Source organism: Salmo salar, chromosome 22 (genome assembly GCF_965601325.2).
Source record: "Salmo salar chromosome 22, fSalSal1, whole genome shotgun sequence".
NCBI classification, from domain to species: domain Eukaryota; kingdom Metazoa; phylum Chordata; class Actinopteri; order Salmoniformes; family Salmonidae; genus Salmo; species Salmo salar.
Window position 1 is genome coordinate 43,492,847 of NC_138312.1, and position 20,162 is coordinate 43,513,008.

A 20,162-nucleotide genomic window follows, 5' to 3' on the forward strand; every position below is an offset into this window, starting at 1 on the left:
AGTACATAACTATAGAGAACATACACACATGATATGGTAATACAAAATGTAAGTTTACACACGTCCAGGAATGTCATACATGATGGCTCATTAGCTTATACACTAACTTTCACACATCTAGATGGCCGGGTGTGGAGCCAGAGACAGCAGGGCTTCAAACTGTAGAACCCAGTTCCTACATTTGAATATAAAAAAATATCTGATCAAACAAAACTATGGTACATTTTATCTCTGGGAACCTCAGGATGACAAATCAGAGCAAGATTACTGAATGTATGTACATTATTTACCTTCAGAGGTGAATGTATCAAACCAGTTGCCGTGATAAACCGCCAGTTGCCGCCAAAAGACTCGGAACTACATGGGACACTCTTTTATTAACGCCACTTTGATATAAAGTGATTATCTTAGCATGTTAGGAGAGCATTTTCGCTAACCCTAGCCCGTCATTGTAAATAAGAATAAGAATGGGTTCTTAACTGACTTGCCTAGTTAAATAAAGGTTACACACAACCATTTTGCTAACCTGCTAGGTTAATTATCCTAACCTGCTGCGTACGATATCCCAACCCTCTACGAAAATGTCACTTCGATATTGAAGTGGCGTGAAAAGAGTTTCCCGTTACTAGATACAGACGGGATGAAAAAACATACTGGATGGAGGTTTCTGCCGATCATAGACGAATGCGTCCAATAATCGAGAAGAAAAACTCAAGTGTATTTACTGTCTTCGGAAATACCCACTGCGATTTGCTCCACCAACCGCCTTTTCTTTGAAAGGGACGTAGCTACGTAGACAACAATGGCACGTCATGCGTAAGTACTTGCGCCTTTCACAAGTTTGAAACTGAAGGATGAAATATTTATTTAAAAACTGACGCAAGGGCGCTAAATCTAAAACAAACTGTGAATAAAATATGAAAAAATATATGCAGCTGCAAAATCAGAAGTTTGTGATACACGCACGAAAGGTTCGAATGTACATTTAATTCGAAAAAAAACTGCTAACGTTAGCAAGACATGATGATGGGTAGCTAGTTAGCTTGGGAGCTAGCTAGCTACGCAGTTATTTGCAGTGGGAAATATCTGACAAGCTAGCATGATGATTGGTAGCTAGTTAGTTACGAGCATCAGCTGATCTGATTATAGTGTTATGTTAGGACGTTTAGTTTATGTAATTAAATTGTTTCATTTCAACTGGTTGCCTGCTGTGCTTAACATTGTATTATTTTTGGGGCGTTTTTCTGCCGCCGACTACTATAGCTAGCTATATTTTGCCTACTGGCTAACTAACGACGTTGAGTGACTAAGTTAGCTGTGCTAGCAGGGCAAGTTAAACTAGGCCGGAGCATCCTTGGCACCTCTTTGTCAGGGTACCCATGGTAAGCTCTGTTTTTCTTCCAGAATGGCGCCTCGCGTACAGCTTGAGAAAGCAGCCTGGCGCTGGGTCGAGTCTGTGAGACCGGAGGACATACACCGGGAACATATTGAGATAGCTTACCGAATCTGTGTACCGCCGTGCAAGAGGGGAGCATGCAGGTAAATGGGCACACATAGCTAACAATTTCTTCAATTCCCATACTTAAAACTTGTCGTTTATGTCATATTCACTGCTATAATGTTGCCAGATCGCTAAGAGTGAGTTGTGTTGCATAACTATCTTATTTTGTCTGCAATTTGATTATCATGTAGCTAGCTAGTCACTCAGCTGAATGTCATGTGCAGTCACAATATGAGATATCAGCTATGGAAAGATGGGTGAAACACTTAATGACTCGTTTCCTCTCCTCTAGTATTTTGATATTCACATTACAGAACGGCATCTGCTTCCTAATGCTTGATGTTATTCTCAAGTTTCAATGCCTGAAGCAACTGTCTCTATTTGCTTAAAAAATGTGTGAAAGAGATTATTAGGATATTGACATCTCTCCCCCTGACTTTGCTTATAAAGGAGGAATTGTAAAGGGAACCCAAATTGTCTTGTCGGTATTGGGGAACATGCCTGGTTGGGAGAGATCAACGAAAACAGCTTCCACAACATTGATGATCCAAATTCAGAGCGCCGGGACAAGGTAGGCCTAAATCCACAACATTCATCATGAACACAGATTTACACCTGCAAGGAGGTGCTCCTGCCTGTTTTTAAATCCACATTACTTGGGTCCACTTCAAGTTAAATTGTCTGCCTTTCATCTGCACTGATTTGAAAACACTGGATGAATTAGAGATACAGTTGCTTGAACTTGTCCATCTCTCTCTTACTCACTCCCCTCCTCCCGCCTTTCTCTATCCCCTCTCATTCTCGCCCTCCCCCTCTCTCAGAACACGTTTGTGGGTCTGACGAACCTGGGCGCCACATGTTACGTCAACACCTTCCTGCAGGTGTGGTTCCACAACCTGGAGCTGCGCAGGACACTGTACCTGTGTCAGAATGCCCGGGCAGAGGAGCACAACATGGACTCAGGTGTGCTAGCCCTTGGAGATGAGCCCAGATTGTAGGGATGTAACAATTTACCGATGCGCATCGGTCCACGGTTCATATGTTTAAAATATAAGTGCATCGGCCTTTGGGAGCCCAAACGGATTACTTTCTCTCAACCTTCCAAAAAACCCAAATATTTTGTGACAACTACATCCTGTCCTTCAGTGTCTAACTAAGCATGTAATTGGCGGCAGGTAGCCTCAAGATTAGATTGTTGGCCCAGTAACTAAAAGGTTGCTGGTTCAAATACCGGCGTCGACAAGGTAAACTGTCACGGTGCCCTTGAGCAAGGCACGGGGAGTTGGCACATGTAACACATTAGCATTACACACTTGTGTGTCACAGGAGAAATATAAGCACCCTCCAAATAATGACTATTGGGTTGACAGTCATTGATTTAATATTGCATACCGAACAACCCCAGGCAATATCAGTAGCCTAGTGAAACTGCGGTGTGCTGACCAACGAGAACTAGGTCAATTCCTGATCTGGCACATCTGTTTGTGCCATTTTGTCAAATGTGCTGAAAATGGTGTTTTACCTGAATAAAAGTAGCCTAAGCTCCTGCCGGAGACACAACTCATCTGGTTATACATGCTGGTTATACATTCAGGTTCACCATCAGCAATGGTTTTGGTAGTTTTACTTGAAACAATAAATATATATATATATATACACACACACACACACACACACACACACACACACACACACACACACACACACACACAGACTACCGTTCAAAAGTTTGGGGTCACTTAAGAATGTCCTTGTTTTTGAAAGAAAAGCATATTTTTTTGTCCATTTTAAAATAACATCAAATTGATCAGAAATACAGTGTAGACATTGTGAATGTTGTAAATGACTATTGTAGCCGGAAACTGCTTTAGAAAAAAAAAAAAAATGGAATATCTACAAAAGCTTACAGAGGCCCATTATCAGCAACCATCACTCCTGTGTTCCAATGGCACGTTGTTAGCTAATCCAAGTTTATAATTTTAAAAGGCTAATTGATCATTAGAAAACCCTTTTTGCAATTATGTTAGCAGAGCAGAAAACTGTTGTTCTGATTAAAGAAGGAATAAAACTGGCCTTTAGACTAGTTGAGTATCTGGAGCATCAGCATTTGTGGGTTTGATTACAGGCTCAAAATGGCCAGAAACAAAGAACTTTCTTCTGAAACTCGTCAGTCTATTCTTGTTCTGAGAAATGAAGGCTATCCCGTGCGAGAAATTGCCAAAAAACTGAAGCTCTCGTACAATGCTGTGTACTACTCCCTTCACAGAACAGCGCGAACTGGCTTTAACCAGAATATAAAGAGGAGTGGGAGGCCACGGTGCACAACTGAGCAAGAGGACAAGTACATTAGTGTCTAGTTTGAGAAACAGATGCCTCACAAGTCCTCAACTGGCAGCTTCATTAAATAGTAACCGCAAAACACCAGTCTCAACGTCAACAGTGAAGAGGCAACTCCGGGATGCTGGCCTTCTAGGCAGAGTTGCAAAGAAAAAGCCTTATCTCAGACTGACCAATAAAAAGAAAATATTAAGATGGGGAAAAGAACACAGACACTGGACAGAGGTAGATTGGAAAAAAAGTGTTATGGACAGACGAATCTAAGTTTGAGGTGTTCGGATCACAAAGAAGAACATTGCTGGAGGAGTGCTTGACACCATCTGTCAAGCACGGTGGAGGCAATGTGATGGTCTGGGGGTGCTTTGGCGGTGGTAAAGTGGGAGATTTGTAAAAGGGATCTTGAAGAAGGAAGGCTATCACTCCATTTTGCAACACATGCCATACCCTGTGGACGGCGCTTAATTGGAGCCAATTTCCTCCTACAACAGGACAATGACCCAAAGCACACCTCCAAACTATGCAAGAACTATTTAGGGAAGAAGCAATCAGCTGGTATTCTGTCTATAATGGAGTGGCAGGCACAGTCACCGGATCTCAACCCTATTGAGCTGTTGTGGGAGCAGCTTGACCGTATGGTACGTAAGAAGTGCCCATCAAGCCAATCCAACTTGTGGGAGGTTCTTCAGGAAGCATGGGGTGAGATCTCTTCAGATTACCTCAACAAATTGACAACTAGAATGCCAAAGGTCTGCAAGGCTGTAATTGCTGCAAATGGAGGATTCTTTGACGAAAGCAAAGTTTGAAGGACACAATTATTATTTCAATTAAAAATCATTATTTATAACCTTGTCAACGTCTTGATTATATTTCCTATTCATTTAGCAACTAATTTCATGTATGTTTTCATGGAAATGTCCTTGTTTTCCAAGTGACCCCAAACTTTTGAACTTGTGTGTTAGATAGATATATATATATATCTATCAAATATGAGAGAGTAATTTGATATACAGGGTGAGGTTGATTAATTTCTTATTTTCATTGGCTATGTCATAGCAATTTTTTTACAGGTAGATATTGATACATTACTAGCTCTAACACAAAAATGACAAGGGGGGGACAAAAAACAAACATTGCCCCCCAACTGATAGTGGGGTGGCTGAACTTCTAGGGACAGCAGGTAGCCTAGTGGTTAGAGCGTTGGGTCAGTAATGGAAAGGTTTCCCAGGTCCCTTATGGCTCAGCTCAGGTGCCTACATACATCATTTACACACACACACCGAAGTCAGCTCAAACAGATGCTGCTCAGAGAGGCCCAGCTCATTAGCAGCAGATTTTAATTTACAATGGAAAATGAATGTGTTTATGCAACAAATGTTAGTGTCCATCGAACCAAATCACATCAATTTGTTCCTCTAATCAAACTGGATCACACAGAATAGTTTCAAACTTAAACATATTGTTCCTGTATTGTATCGACGCCCATGTATCTAATGAATCATCTTGAAAAGGTAAACCCAAATTGAAGTCCTTACACCATTGTCCCTTTCTCAGACTACGAGCCTCGCAGCATATGTGAACACCTGCAGTACCTGTTTGCGCTGCTTCAGAACAGCAACAGAAGGTACATTGACCCCTCGGGGCTGGTCAAGGCGCTAGGGCTGGACACAGGACAACAGCAGGTAGTCATCTTTTTACATGCTCAGGAAAGTCTGAAGAGTTAACAATGTTTTGGAGAAGCTTAGTTATTTTTTATAGTGTGTATAGGAAGAAAAATAAGAATACAATTAAAATGTAAACTATTTTTATTTTACTCATCGTCATCTCTATCTCTTGCCTTTCTTTCACATTCAGGACGCTCAAGAGTTCTCTAAGCTCTTCCTTTCGCTATTGGAGGACACATTATCCAAACAGAAGAACCCAAACCTGCAGAATGTCATTCAGCTGCAATTCTGTGGACAGATGTCTTACGTCACTGTGTAAGCCAGCACTACATTCACCCGTCAACTTTAATCAGACTTAAGTAACATTGGGCTCCCGAGTGATGCAGCGGTCTAAGGCACTGCGTCTCAGTGCTAGAGGCTTCACTACAGACAACCTGGTTAGAATCCAGGCTGTATCACAAACGGCCGTGATTGGAAGTCCCATAGGGCGGCGCTCAATTGGTCCAGCGTCGTCCGGGTTTGGCCAGGGTAGGCCGTCTTTGTAAATAAGAATTTGTTCTTAACTGACTTGCCTTAGTTAAATAAAAAAATTAATAAAAACCATCTAACAACCCAGTGGTAGTTTTATTTGTACGAATTTGGAATCTTCAGGTTGCCATGAGAGATGTCCTTTTTTGCTTTATGGGTGGTTTTATAAAGTCAAGCGTCTTTACTATTTTGTGCTTTCACAGTGGTGGTGCCAGTCAGAAATACAACAGGATTTTTTGTCTTTTATTGACATCATAAAGACAGATTTAACTGGGCGGTTCATGTCAGGTTGGTCACTAGGGATGTTTACTAGAGGTTTGGCTTTATGGCTGCTAAGGTTATGCTTTTATCCGGGCCAAGCTTTTGCCATTTATGATTTTGGATCAAGATAAAAACGTTTCTCCTACTAGTACCTAGGTTTTAGTTGCCTTAACTCAACCCAGACTTCTACACAACACCTTTTCAAACTTCCTTAGAAATGGCAATAACAGATGCAGACTCTTGAGTGTCTTAGTCTGTGGGTTTATGACAGGTGTAACCAGTGTGGCCGCGCTTCTCCCCTGCCGTCCCGATACTACGAACTGGAGCTCAACATCCAGGGCCACAAGAACCTTACAGAATGTGTCACAGAGTTTCTCAAGGTAACCTTGCATTCTGACATCACATTAGTCATGAAGATGATGATGCATCATGTTGTTCTTTAAGGCGATTATGCATTATGACAGCATATAGTTCATTAGTTTAACTAATGCATTTTGATGACACATCAAGTTCTGAGTTCAAAAGTTAATCATGCGTAATGATGTCAGTGTTCCCCAAGGTATTAATGCGTTATGCCATCGGTTCCCCAAGGTATTAATGCGTTATGCCATCGGTTCCCCAAGGTATTAATGCGTTATGCCATCGGTTCCCCAAGGTATTAATGCGTTATGCCATCGGTTCCCCGGAAGCGTTATGCCATCGGTTCCCCAAGGTATTAATGCGTTATGCCATCGGTTCCCCAAGGTATTAATGCGTTATGCCATCGGTTCCCCAAGGTATTAATGCGTTATGCCATCGGTTCCCCAAGGTATTAATGCGTTATGCCATCGGTTCCCCAAGGTATTAATGCGTTATGCCATCGGTTCCCCAAGGTATTAATGCGTTATGCCATCGGTTCCCCAAGGTATTAATGCGTTATGACATCGGTTCCCCAAGGTATTAATGCGTTATGACATCGGGTCCCCAAGGTATTAATGCGTTATGACATCGGGTCCCCAAGGTATTAATGCGTTATGACATCGGTTCCCCAAGGTATTAATGCGTTATGACATCGGTTCCCCAAGGTATTAATGCGTTATGACATCGGTTCCCCAAGGTATTAATGCGTTATGACATCGGTTCCCCAAGGTATTAATGCGTTATGACATCGGTTCCCCAAGGTATTAATGCGTTATGACATCGGTTCCCCAAGGTATTAATGCGTTATGCCATCGGTTCCCCAAGGTATTAATGCGTTATGACATCGGTTCCCCAAGGTATTAATGCGTTATGACATCAGGGTTATTTTCCCTAGGTAATTAATTGTGGTGTAACAGACTGACTGAGTTTTAAAATAACATTTGTGAGTAGTTGGGTTGAACAGTTCAGAGTAAAATAATAATGTTTGACCTAGTGTTGACCCTGTGATCGCTCCCTGCAGGAGGAGAAGCTGGACGGTGACAACCGCTACTTCTGTGAGAGCTGCCAGAGCAAACAGAATGCCACCCGACGCATCAAACTGCACAGCCTCCCACGCGTACTAAACCTGCAGCTCATGCGTTTTGTCTTCGACAGGTCAGTTTGATTCATTCAGTCTGTTGTTTTGTAGAAGGGTCTCTAGTCTACCATCCCTCAGCCCACAACTCAAAACGTACATACCTTCACTAGTAGTGGCCATATGCAGTATCACTAAGGGTCAATGCAACAACTCTAACTCGGTACTGTTGCTGAATGTTTTCTGTCTTCTGATTCCCAGACAAACGGGTCACAAGAAGAAGCTCAACACCTTCATCAGTTTTCCAGAGCAGCTGGACATGGGCCCGTTTCTGGAGGGAAAAGGTATCGCCAGCCTTGCAATGGCTCAACACTGTCCTCATTCTATACATGTGGCCGAATATTTAATGATACAGATACAGTAGGGGGGAAAGTATCTGATCCCCTGCTGATTTTGTACGTTTGCCCACTGACAAAGAAAGGATCAGTCTATAATTTTAATGGTAGGTTTATTTGAACAGTGAGAGACAGAATAACAACACAAATATCCAGAAAAACGCATGTCAGAAATGTTATAAATTGATTAGCATTTTAATGAGGGAAATAAGTATTTGAACCCCTCTCAATCAGAAAGATTTCTGGCTCCCAGGTGTCTTTTATACAGGTAACGAGCTGAGATTAGAAGCACACTCTTAAAGGGAGTGCTCCTAACCGCAGCTTGTTACCTGTAAAAAAGACACCTGTCCACAGAAGCAATCAATCAATCAGATTCCAAACTCTCCACCATGGCCAAGACCAAAGAGCTCTCCAAGGATGTCAGGGACAAGATTGTAGACCTACACAAGGCTGGAATGGGCTACAAGACCATCGGCAAGCAGCTTGGTGAGAAGGTGACAACAGTTGGTGCGATTATTCGCAAATGGAAGAAACACAAAAGAACTGTCAATATCCGTCGGCCTGGGGCGCCATGCAAGATCTCACCTCGTGGAGTTGCAATGATCATGAGAACGGTGAGGAATCAGCCCAGAACTACACGGAAGGATCTTGTCAATGATCTCAAGGCAGCAGGGACCATAGTCACCAAGAAAACAATTGGTAACACACTACGCCGTGAATGACTGAAATCCTGCAGCACCTGCAAGGACCCCCTACTCAAGAATACATATACATGTCCGTCTGAAGTTTGCCAATGAACATCTGAATGATTCAGAGGACAACTGGTGAAACTGTTGTGGTCAGATGAGACCAAAATGGAGCTCTTTGACATCAACTCAACTCGCCGTGTTTGGAGGAGGAGGAATGCTGCCTATGACCCCAAGAACACCATCTCCACCGTCAAACATGGAGGTGGAAACATTATGCTTTGGGGGTGTTTTTCTGCTTAGGGGACAGGACAACTTCACCGCATCAAAGGGATGATGGACGGGGCCATGTACCGTCAAATCTTGGGTGAGAACCTCCTTCCCTCAGCCAGGGCATTGAAAATGGGTTGTGGATGGGTATTCCAGCATGACAATGACCCAAAACACACGGCCAAGGCAACAAAGGAGTGGCTCAAGAAGAAGCACATTAAGGTCCTGGAGTGGCCTAGCCAGTCTCCAGACCTTAATCCCATAGAAAATCTGAGGAGGGAGCTGAAGGTTCGAGTTGCCAAACGTCAGCCTCAACCTTAATGACTTGGAGAAGATCTGCAAAGAGGAGTGGGACAGAACCCCTCCTGAGATGTGTGCAAACCTGGTGGCCAACTACAAGAAACGTCTGACCTCTGATTGCCAACAAGGGTTTTGCCACCAAGTACTAAGTCATGTTTTGCAGAGGGGTCAAATACTTATTTCCCTCATTAAAACGCAAATCAATTTATAACATTTGTGACATGCGTTTTTCCGGATTTTTTGTTGTTATTCTGTCTCTCACTGTTCAAATAAACCTACTATTAAAATTTTAGACTGATCCTTTCTTTGTAAGTGGGCAAACGTACAAAATCAGCAGGAGATCAAATACTTTTTTCCCCCACTGTACATGACCAAAGTTCTGTGACAATGGTATGATAAAAGCTGCCCCTTTACTATACATTATGACATATAGACACACACAATCCATGCTGTGTGTTTGTTTTGGGTCTCTTTGGGTGGCATCCCCAGAAGATGAGAAGTGTGTGTACGAGCTGAGTGCGGTCCTGATCCACCGCGGGGTCAGCGCTTACTCGGGTCACTACATCGCACACGTGCGAGACGCCCGCACCAGCGACTGGTACAAGTTCAACGACGAGGACATTGAGAAGATGGAGGGCAAGAAGCTACAGCTGGGCATCGAGGAGGACATCGGTGAGCCTCCCTGCTCCTTTCTGCATTAGTCCACTTGTGCCCCCTTAACCTCTTCTCCCCTCTTCTCCCCTGAATTGTAGCTGTATTGTTTTGTAACACAGCTTGGTTAAAAACTGACTGTTGTTTGGTGGTAAAATTCCCACACCCACTCCCTTAATAAAACCAATATTTATTTAAAGTGCATCTAAAATCGTAACACTAAACAGTAAGACAACAAATGTAGGAGATAAAATAAAAACAAGACGGGAAGAATAAAGGAACTTACCGCTCTTCAACATGGCTTCTTATACCTGTTCTCTGCGGCTGTTCTGCTCTTTCTCCAGCCGAGACGGTGAAGTCTCAGACCCGTAAGCCCAAGTGCAGTAAAGGATACCACTGCTCCAGGAACGCCTACATGCTGGTGTACAAGTGCCATAGAGAGGAGGACACTGACCCCATGGAGACCAACGTTGACGTGCCAGGTGAGGATCTAACTACTGGACTGCACCTGGTGATGACTGTAGTTCAATACATTATGTACAAGTTAACAACTGAGCTAGCTGGATAGCTCCAGTGTGTACAGCCCTTTGACATACTTTATTAAAATAATCAACCAAAGTTACCACCCCAGGGGAAAAATAGGTAAGAAGAAATGTGTAGGCGGTTAAAGCTATTCCCCGGTAAGACTTGTATAGTTGTATATTCCCTGCAACTGAAGTCAGCTAGATATGCATGGTACTCTACCTGTTGCTGCAGATGTGAGGTGGTTAGAATGTTGTTTGTATGACCTTTGAACCCAGCAACGGTAGCTGTGATATCAGTGGGAGCCCTCTGTCTGTGCCAGGCTTTCTGCAGAGGCTGGTGGACCGAGACAACAGGAAGTTTGAGGAGTGGTGCCTGGAGATGGCCGACATGCGCAAGCAGAGCGTCGACAAGGGCAAGGCCAAGCACGAAGAGGTGAAGGAACTCTACGAGCTTTTACCTGCGGAAGACGGTCGGTAAAAACATCCCCTTACCCCAGCTACCACAATATTGCAATATGAAAGTAGTTCTTTGTTCATGATGTTGTATAATGTATTATAACTAGGACTGTTAAACGATTAAAATAATTAATCGAGTTGATGGCATTAGTTATTGCAATTTTTGAATGTGCTCAAATTTGTCCCTAAAAGATTTTTCCATTTTAAAAAGCAGTGCATTGAGTTACAGGCATACTATGTTTTGATTTGTAAGGGACGGAAACACAAAAGCATCTACATCCGAATGTTTTCATAGCATTTTCCCCTTAAACACAAGTCACTGTAACATACAGCTATTTATGCTCCATATGTTTAAGTAGGCCTACTCTCGTCAATGTTCTTGAAGCTTAACACTTATGCACAACACAACGCTTTAAGTACTGTTACTGCTGCAGGCATTCTAAATGAGTGACTACAGGAAAAACCTGGCTCTATGGATACAAAGAGCTTTTACATTTGTCCAACAATCTTCTGAAAACACTGTAACCATCTGTACGGTTCAGGGCTCTGTTTCCCAAAAGCATCTCAAGGCTAATGAGTTCATTGTGAGAACCTTCGTAGGAGCCTTGTTAAATCTCCCAGCTGTTTCCCTAAACCCTCATTATTAACGTTGCACTTGAAAACGCTCGTAATCTAACGCCTGCCTCAGACCACTCGTACAACTGCTAAGTGCCTCGTTGGATGCTTTTTGCCCTCCCGCGTCACTTTATACACAGAAAATCTACTATAAACATAGAATCCCATGGTTTAACTGTCTCTCTGTGACTGTGATAACTTCAGAACATAGTTGACTACAAATATAAAGTTGCCAATGTCTACAATTGATACAAACAAGCGACGTATAAAAATACGCGTCAAATTAAAACCGAGATGACGGCATTAAAATATAAACAGTAGACTATAGGCCTATTTCATTCATATTAAAATAAATGAAATGTTCAATCTATCGAGTTATATTTTGCTACCTGTAGGCAACTCTGTAATTTGTCTCATTATATATCATGATGTATTGCCTAACGTGCGCGATGTTGTACCAAATCTGTGATTTTTGTGCATTTTTATTAGGTATCCTAAGCAATTTGAATAAGCCACCTCAATATTTGCAGCCTCAGTTGGTAATATCTCCCAAGGAGCTGATCCATCGTCAGTTTTGTGAAATAATTCTAATGTTAAGGTAATATCTGAATGGATATAGCTGATCTGTAGTCAGTATTGTGAAATAATTCTAATGTTAAGGTAATATCTGAATGGATATAGCTGATCCAAGAGCAGCACTCCCTTTCTATCCTGTCAATATCGACACATGCTCCAACGACGCACTTAGCGACTGTTCTCTGTGCATGGCGTTTTGGGGAACGCAGATCTTCGGCCATTGTAGGAAAGATGCATCATTAAAACACCCCTAAGCCTAAGTTGCATCACTATCGGGGAAACTGGGCCCAGATAACTTTAAGTAGCCTATTCCTTCTCAGTTCTTCCTGTGCCATCCAATTTTGTGGTCAAGTTATCAGGTTGCTAGCTAGAGGCACACGGTCTTCAGCGATGTAAAGGCACAAGCATTGGCTGTAGTTGTGTTCTGCGCTTTAAAAGGGTCAGTGCGGAAAAGAAATGGAGTCGCAATTAACGGCGTCAGAAATAATTTGCGGAGATAATTTTGACAGCCCTAATTATACCACATCCCTGGTATGCTATGCAGGTGCATTAACAGTAGCTATGCTTACTTTGTAAATAAACAAAGGCACACAAGAATATAGCTCTGATGTATTTACAATAAATGTTGTACGAGTGCAATATACTGTGTGTTGCCCCTTTTCTTTACACAGAGTTCTTTTGCCCAGCACTGAAGTTCAACTAAGATGTCCATCTTAGAAGGTTGAGGTCTGGGTAGAGTGTTTCATGTTTGTGTGTTTGTTCCAGGCCAGCAGTATGAGTTTGTGCCTCTGGAGTGGTTGAAGAAATGGCTGGACGACTCGACGGTCACTAAAGAAATCGACAATGGCAACTTCCTGTGTTCTCACGGTAAACTTCACCCAGACAAGGTGGGGGAGGCCAAGAGGATCTCCGTTAAAGCAGCAGAGCTTCTCTTTGACAGATATGGCGGAGGACCCAGACTAGATGGTAAAAGACATTGCTGATATTTACATTTTAGTCATTTAGCAGACGCTCTTATCCAGAGCGACTTACAGTAGTGAATGCATACATTTCATTTCATGCATTTAAAAAAAAAAAATGTGTACGCATGGATAGTCTCTTTTTTTTTTGTATGCATGGATAGTCTCAGCTCCTCTCTGTGACCTCTGACCTCGGGGGTGTGTGTGTGTGTGTGTGTGTGTGTGTGTGTGACCCTGTGTCCAGGGTCAACTCTCTGTGAGGAATGTGTGGGCCAGAGATGCAGGGTGCTGCGGCTAAAGAACCAGCTGGCCGAGGACTACAAAGAAGTCACCAACCTTGTCAAGGGCCCGCCCAAAAGGTAACCACTCACTCACACAGTGTTCGTAAAACAGTCCTCGCGGTGCAGAAAGTTAGACAAAATAACTGTATCTTTTTTTATTGATCCAGACATGTTTGTAGTACTGCAGCTAGCGATTGCAGTTTGCGCAATGTGTGTATGTTCTAATATCTCACCCCTATCTGACAGTGATGAGGGCTACTGGGTGGGCAAGACGTCTCTTCGGAGCTGGAGACAGCTGGCCTTGGAGCAGCTGGATGAGGACGAGGAGGAGACCAAACACATCGACGGCAAAAGCAACGGAGAGGGACCAGCGATCACTGCTACAAAAGGTACACAAACCAGCAGAGGTCAGAGTACAACTTGGAAAACTACTTGTCACAATGACATGTAGAGTAGTTAACTACAATATTATTAGTCATGTCAGAAATAACATGTATTCACCTCCTTTGTGCGGAGATCATGATTGATTAGATTGGTTATTGCTGTCTGGTTCTTTATCAGTGTGGCCCAGTATTGTTTGACTATTGCTGTCTGATTCCAGAGTACGGCCCAGAGAACCAGGATGAAGACGAGGAGGAGATGAAGACCTTCAACGAGGACATCCTCTGTCGGCATGGTGGTCTGAGTATCCTGGAGAGCGAGAGGCGGCTGGTGACGGAGGAGGTGTGGTCCAAACTGAGGGTGTATTTCCCCAGAGCCCCCCAGTTCACCCAGCTACAGGAGCCCTGTCAGCAGTGCCTGGTAAGAAGGGATGGACCGAGGTGGTGGGAGGGATAGAGATACTGTTGTCTCTCTCCCTACTCCTCTCAAGCCTTGTGAATGGAAAAACCAAATTGAGCTGGTCACATTCCTATTAGCTGTGTGGTATCCCTGTGGGTTTTCCTGTAGAGGCTGGAGCGTGAGGGGAAAGAGAATGAGGCTCTGAACAGGATGATGGCGTCAGAACAAAAGAGCTCCCTCCTCAACCTGTTCCAGGAGAAGAACAGACCCACACTCACCAAGTGGCCGCAGGTAATAACTGTCAGTGCACAGGTAATAACAATACCGACTGTCATTTTTGGTTAGTGGACATTTACAAGTGAATATGAACGAGACATTGTGCAAATGAACAAAGTTTTGACGCATGCTTGTCTGAAGGAAGAACAGTCCTGGCTCTGGAGCAGCATGTGTACACGCTGTGTCTGTGGAGTCGCTAGGGTAACTGGTCTGCCTGCTCTGCTCAGAGAATGGGTGGGGGGAGCAGATGGGCCGAGAATGGAGAGGAGAAAAACGCAAGGAAATCAAGATGGTTTGGCAGCGGTACAGATTTCTCAAACACAGCAGAAAGCTAATGCTGTGATGTCCGTCTCATTCATTCAGCCACTTAGTGGCAAGAAAGTATGTGAACCCTTTGGAAATACCTGGATTTCTGTATAAATTGGTCAAACAATTTGATCTGATCTTCATCTAGGTCACAACAATAGACAGTCTGCTTAAACTAATAACACACAAACAATTATACGTGTTCATGTCTTTATTGTACACACCATGTAAACATTCACAGTGCAGGGTGGAAAAGTATATGAACCCTTGGATTTAATAACTGGTTGGCCCTCCTTTGTCAGCAATAACCTCAACCAAATGTTTTCTGTAGTTGCGGATCAGACCTGCACAACGGTCAGGAGGAATTTTGGACCATTCCTCTTTACAAAACTGTTTCAGTTCAGCAATATTCTTGGGATGTCTGGTGTGAACTGCTCTCTTGAGGTCATGCCACAGAATCTCAATTGGGTTGAGGTCACTCCAGAAGATGTATTTTCTTTTGTTGAAGCCATTCTGTTGATGATTTACTTCTTCTATGATTTTGGTCGTTGTCCTTTGCATCACCCAACTTCTGTTGAGCTTCAATTGGCGGACAGATAGTTTCATCTGTCCAGAGAATATTTTGCCAGTAGCGCTGTGGAACATCCAGGTTCACTTTTGCAAACTTCAGACATGCAGCCATGTTTTTTTGGGACAGCAGTTGCTTCTTCTGTGGTGTCCTCCCATGAACACCATTCTTGTTTAGTGTTTTACGTATCATAGACTCGTCAACAGAGATGTTATCATGTTCCAGAGATTTCTGTAAGTCTTTAGCTGACATTCTAGGATTTTTCTTAACCTCATTGAGCATTCTGCGCTGTGCTCTTGCCGTCATCTTTGCAGGACGGCCACTCCTAGGGAGAATAGCAACAGTGCTGAACTTTCTCCATTTATAGACAATTTGTCTTACCGTGGACTGATGAACATCAAGGCTTTTAGAGATACTTTTGTAACCCTTTCCAGCTTTATGCAAGTCAACAATTATTAATGGTTCACATCAGGCATTGCTTTTTGTAATAGCAAACTCACATTTTGTGAGTTTTTTGTTTTTATAGGGCAAGGCAGCTCTTACCAACATCTCAATGATAGGACTCCAGGTTAGCTGATTCCTGACTCCAATTAGCTTTTGGAGAAGTCATTAGACTAGGGGTTCACATACTTTTTCCAACCTACGCTGTAAATGTTTAAATTATGTATTCAATATACAGACCTGCCAACAAAATGCGTGCATGTTGGCAGGTCTGTATATTGAATACATAATTTAAACATTCACAGCGTAGGTTGGGAAAAGTATGTGAACCCCTAGGCTAATGACTTCTCCAAAAGCTAATATATATATATTTTAATAAAAAATAAATCCGCTGAGTAAATCTAACATCCCGATTCTCGAGCTGCAACACACAGACATGTACGGAGTTTGTGTCATGGAGATGAATTATTGGACGTAGCTACCCGTGTCTGCCCCTCCTGTTGTGATGCTGAGTTTGCTGACTGTCGGCTGTACGTAAACACATGATGGGACAAATCCCTTTTCCACTCCGTGTGTTGTGGAAAGGTAAACGCTAATTGTCAAGCTAACGTTAGCGAACATAAGATGGACATTGAGTGGGCTCTAAAGTGCCAGCACTTCACTCGCATTAGCTAGTGAAAGAAATGAAATGCAAATACGAAAAATAAATGGTTGCGGGCCGGGCGCAGTGCATGCTGACACGGTCGCAAGGCTCTTGACCTTGAGCTGCAGCGATGACACAAGACTAACTACCAATTGGACACCATGAAAAAGGGGTAAAAAAACAAGTAGTACAATTATTCAAATGGATGGAAAAACTTCAAAAAAATGGTTACGTTGTTGCCCATCCTGTGGCTTTTTCCAAATACCCCGGTATACTGCCCAAGCCTACTGGACAATACGTTAGTACACGTGTAATAACACAGGTTATTACATGAGGAATTACAGTAAGTACACTGGTAATAAGAGGTATTAACAGTTTGTACACTTGATAGATATCTTATTGGCTGAACTGAAGATATTTGTTGATGACATGTTGACATACTGATGAATCCAATCTTTGTTTTAGGAGACGGACATTCTCTACATAGTTCCTCTGTTTTTTGTGGACGAGTGGAGAAAGTTCATCAGGTAAGTCCAGTCCGAATCCTACTCTTTGTTTTTTGAATGCTTCACCATTCAAACAGCCCAAGAAGACATGACTTCTCTCGTCCACTCCCTCCCTCTCTGTAGGAGGCCCACTAAGACCACCCCAGTGTCTAGCGTGGGGAACAGTTTGCTCCTTTGTCCCCATGGAGGCTTCATGTTCACCCATGACTCCATGTTGATGGGAGACGCCCAACAGTGAGTGACTTCACTGACCTCTATCTGACCCCTCTCGACCCATGTTGTTGTTTTCGTGTTCTATACAGCACTGCTCTGGTCTTTATCATCCATCCCTCCTGGTCTCATGTTGTGTGCTGTTCCCTCTGCACAGTATAGCTCTTCTCTGGCCCGGTGAATGGGAGGTGATCAGCAGACACTTCCTGGTTGATCAGCCAATCTCCATCTGCCGGATCAGTCAGGCCACACCCAACGGCTCCAGTGTGGAGTACACCACCCAGCCTGGTGAGATTCAAGTCCTTATGATTTCCCTCCACTGTGACTTAATGCTGTTATTCTGTTATGTTTCTTTGAGAACTGTGCAGAGGGACTGTTTGACTGTGTTTGTGTTCTGTGTCCAGAGCTTTGTAGGGACTGCAGAGAAGGTTTCATCTTCCAGCAACAGAGGGACATGAGAGAGTACGCACAAGCCACAGTCTACGTCCGCAAGGTCATAGACGACAAGAGGGTGAGTGTCTTTCTCTCCCTTTCCCCTCTTTCTCTGTTTAGTAAATGTGTCTGTCAGAGTGTAATATGCAAATAGTATGAATCTCCAGAGAAGAATACAACTGCCTTCCTATTTAGATAATGGAGGCAGCTCCTGAGGTGAATGTGAGTGGGTCGGAGGCAGAGGATGAGAGGGAGGAGCCTGTTGCTAAGGTGGACGGAGAGCAAGACCCTGACTTTAGCCAGGTAGGACACAAACCCCTCACCTCGGTTTCACTTTTATTGCTTATAAGTCTCTAAGAATTGAATGTTTGAGTAAAGGTTTTGTGAACTAAGCCATTTACCAATAATGTAGAAGTTAGAAGTGCTGAGAGGATGGTTGACATGGATATTGCCCGATGTTCCCCTTGCTTCCTGGTCACATGTCTGTCCAGATAGAGGACGGGGCGAAGCGTCAGAGGCTGAGTGACGGCACCATCGGTGCTGCCGCAAGTCCGGCCCCCATGGCCAGTGGCGGCAAATCGGGTATCAGGAGGAGCACAAGGCACAGGAAGCTCCGGGGAGAGAGAGCACTCATCGTCTCAGCCAATCAGACGCTCAAGGAGCTCAAAATACAAGTGAGGGGTTCACCAGTGTTGCCATCGATGAAGGCTTGAATAACCATAATGCATCATCCTTGCTTTTGCTCAACACTGAATCTAAGGATTCCTGATCCCTAACTCTGGTGTGTGTTAATGGTTCTCTCTTAGATCATGCATGCCTTCTCTGTGGCCCCGTTTGATCAGAATCTGTCGATCGATGGTCGGTGTCTAACGGACGACTCTGCCACCCTCGGCAGCCTAGGAGTCATCCCAGAGAGCGTCATCTGTCTGAAGGTACGTACTGCATTTATATTACATTCCATTATGAACTTGAATTTAAAATCAAATCAAATTGAAAGGGGTAAAGACTAGTATCTAATATGAAAGTGAACATGTCATTACCGGAGACGAGCAGCAAAGGGTTTGAAGTTGCTTATTCCTGAATCTGCGTTTTTGTCTTTTTTTCTTTCAGGCTGATGAACCCATAGCAGATTATGCAGCATTGGATGATGTTTATCAGGGTATGTTTCTTTTCTTCTCTCGTTTTTTTTATTTCTCTTCTTTCTTTTGTATACGCTGAATCTTTTGTACACTATGAATTGCAAGATTCCATTCGCTAACAACGGTTTCTGTGTTCTTTTTTCAGTCTGTATGCCTGAAGAAGGATTTAAAGGTAAGGGTATGTTCTGATCGCAATCATGTTTGCATGAATTCGTTTTTTAACCCTGATCTGCAGTATGTGCAGCTGTTATCTTTGACATACAACAAATCAATAAAACATACTGTATGGATCCATTCAGGCACTGGGCTTCTCGGTCACTGAAGAAGACATGACAGTCTCTGCCCTCGAGGCGGACTGAAGCTGGACAACAAGAATCAAATGCTTGTAGTGTCCATAAATTGGAAAAAAGTGCTTTAATTTTGTTTTCTCTTATGTCATTTTTTAAAAAGATTTCGTTTTTGTATTTTAAGCTGTGACTGTTGCAAATCCTTTGGTTATTTCTCTGTTAAAAATGATCTGCTGGCTTTTTAATATTTAAAGACGTTTATACATTCTCTGGGACTTTGTGGTCACACTCTCTTCGCCCGGGCTGTGAGTAGAAACGTGTCATGAGAATCGAGTGGCATCTTCCAATGTGGAACCCAAACTTCTCTTCTGTCTGCTTCCGTAGACTTCTGAGAGGATCGACCCAATTGAATTTTACAAGATACATTTTTTTTGTTCAAAGGAAAATTGTGGTCTCACTGCAAATTTTCTTCAAACATTTAAAGAATGAATGAGCAACTCTTAAATATTGAACATTGTAACTGTTTGGTGGTTTAACATTAAGTACCTCAACAACAAAGTTAACAAAATACTCCCTTGCATTTAGAATAATAAAATATATGTATATTTGTTAAATGAATAAAAAACATTGCACATTTAGATTAGGTTTGTGCTGCAGTCAGAAACCGATGCAGGCCTTGATGTGAACTGTTATTTCATATGGGCAATAAAGTTGTTTTTTCTTCTACAGATTTTCTCACACACACATTGTTTTGGCTCTATTTGTGCGCTGTGTGAAGAACAAAACAACTATGGGGAGGTTTCCCCAATACAGATTAAGCCTAATCCTGTGTCCGGGAAACCGTCTCTCTGACCCGTTCTTTCATACCTCAATGCTTTGACCACTACGTTATTGATAAAGTATCGACTCTCGTTCTCTAATACACATAGTTAACCAAGTCTGGATGTATAGTGTAGTACATCTACAAGAGAGTACGGTTGGTGTTTTCAGATTCAAAGTTTATTGGTCGTGTACACAGATTTGCATATGTTATCGCAGGTGCAGCGAAATGCTTATTTTTCTATCTCTGACAGGAATAATATTTAGCAATATAATAACC

General features: G+C 42.9%; 1 protein-coding gene across 5 annotated transcripts; it reads left to right on the forward strand.

Moving 5' to 3' along the window:
* The first annotated feature begins 673 nt into the window (after positions 1 to 673).
* On the forward strand, positions 674 to 19,805 carry LOC100136472 (ubiquitin carboxyl-terminal hydrolase 48). 5 transcript variants are annotated; one of them, XM_014167688.3, is made up of 27 exons: positions 674 to 816; positions 1,405 to 1,539; positions 1,952 to 2,072; positions 2,323 to 2,464; positions 5,390 to 5,517; positions 5,690 to 5,814; positions 6,560 to 6,668; positions 7,709 to 7,842; positions 8,024 to 8,106; positions 9,903 to 10,085; positions 10,409 to 10,546; positions 10,909 to 11,058; positions 13,001 to 13,201; positions 13,439 to 13,553; positions 13,722 to 13,864; positions 14,077 to 14,276; positions 14,424 to 14,567; positions 16,955 to 17,016; positions 17,119 to 17,229; positions 17,363 to 17,493; positions 17,610 to 17,716; positions 17,833 to 17,940; positions 18,129 to 18,311; positions 18,444 to 18,569; positions 18,748 to 18,796; positions 18,922 to 18,948; positions 19,076 to 19,805. In XM_014167688.3, the coding sequence occupies exons 1-27, from the start codon at positions 803 to 805 to the stop codon at positions 19,096 to 19,098; spliced, it is 3,192 nt and encodes a 1,063-aa protein (XP_014023163.2). In that variant the 5' UTR covers positions 674 to 802; the 3' UTR covers positions 19,099 to 19,805. The 5 variants fall into 5 exon arrangements, with proteins under 5 accessions (XP_014023163.2, XP_014023164.2, XP_014023168.2 ...); XM_014167689.3 differs by having other exon boundaries at positions 9,906 to 10,085; XM_014167693.3 differs by having other exon boundaries at positions 675 to 816; positions 9,906 to 10,085; positions 14,424 to 14,546.
* Positions 19,806 to 20,162: the final 357 nt, after the last annotated feature.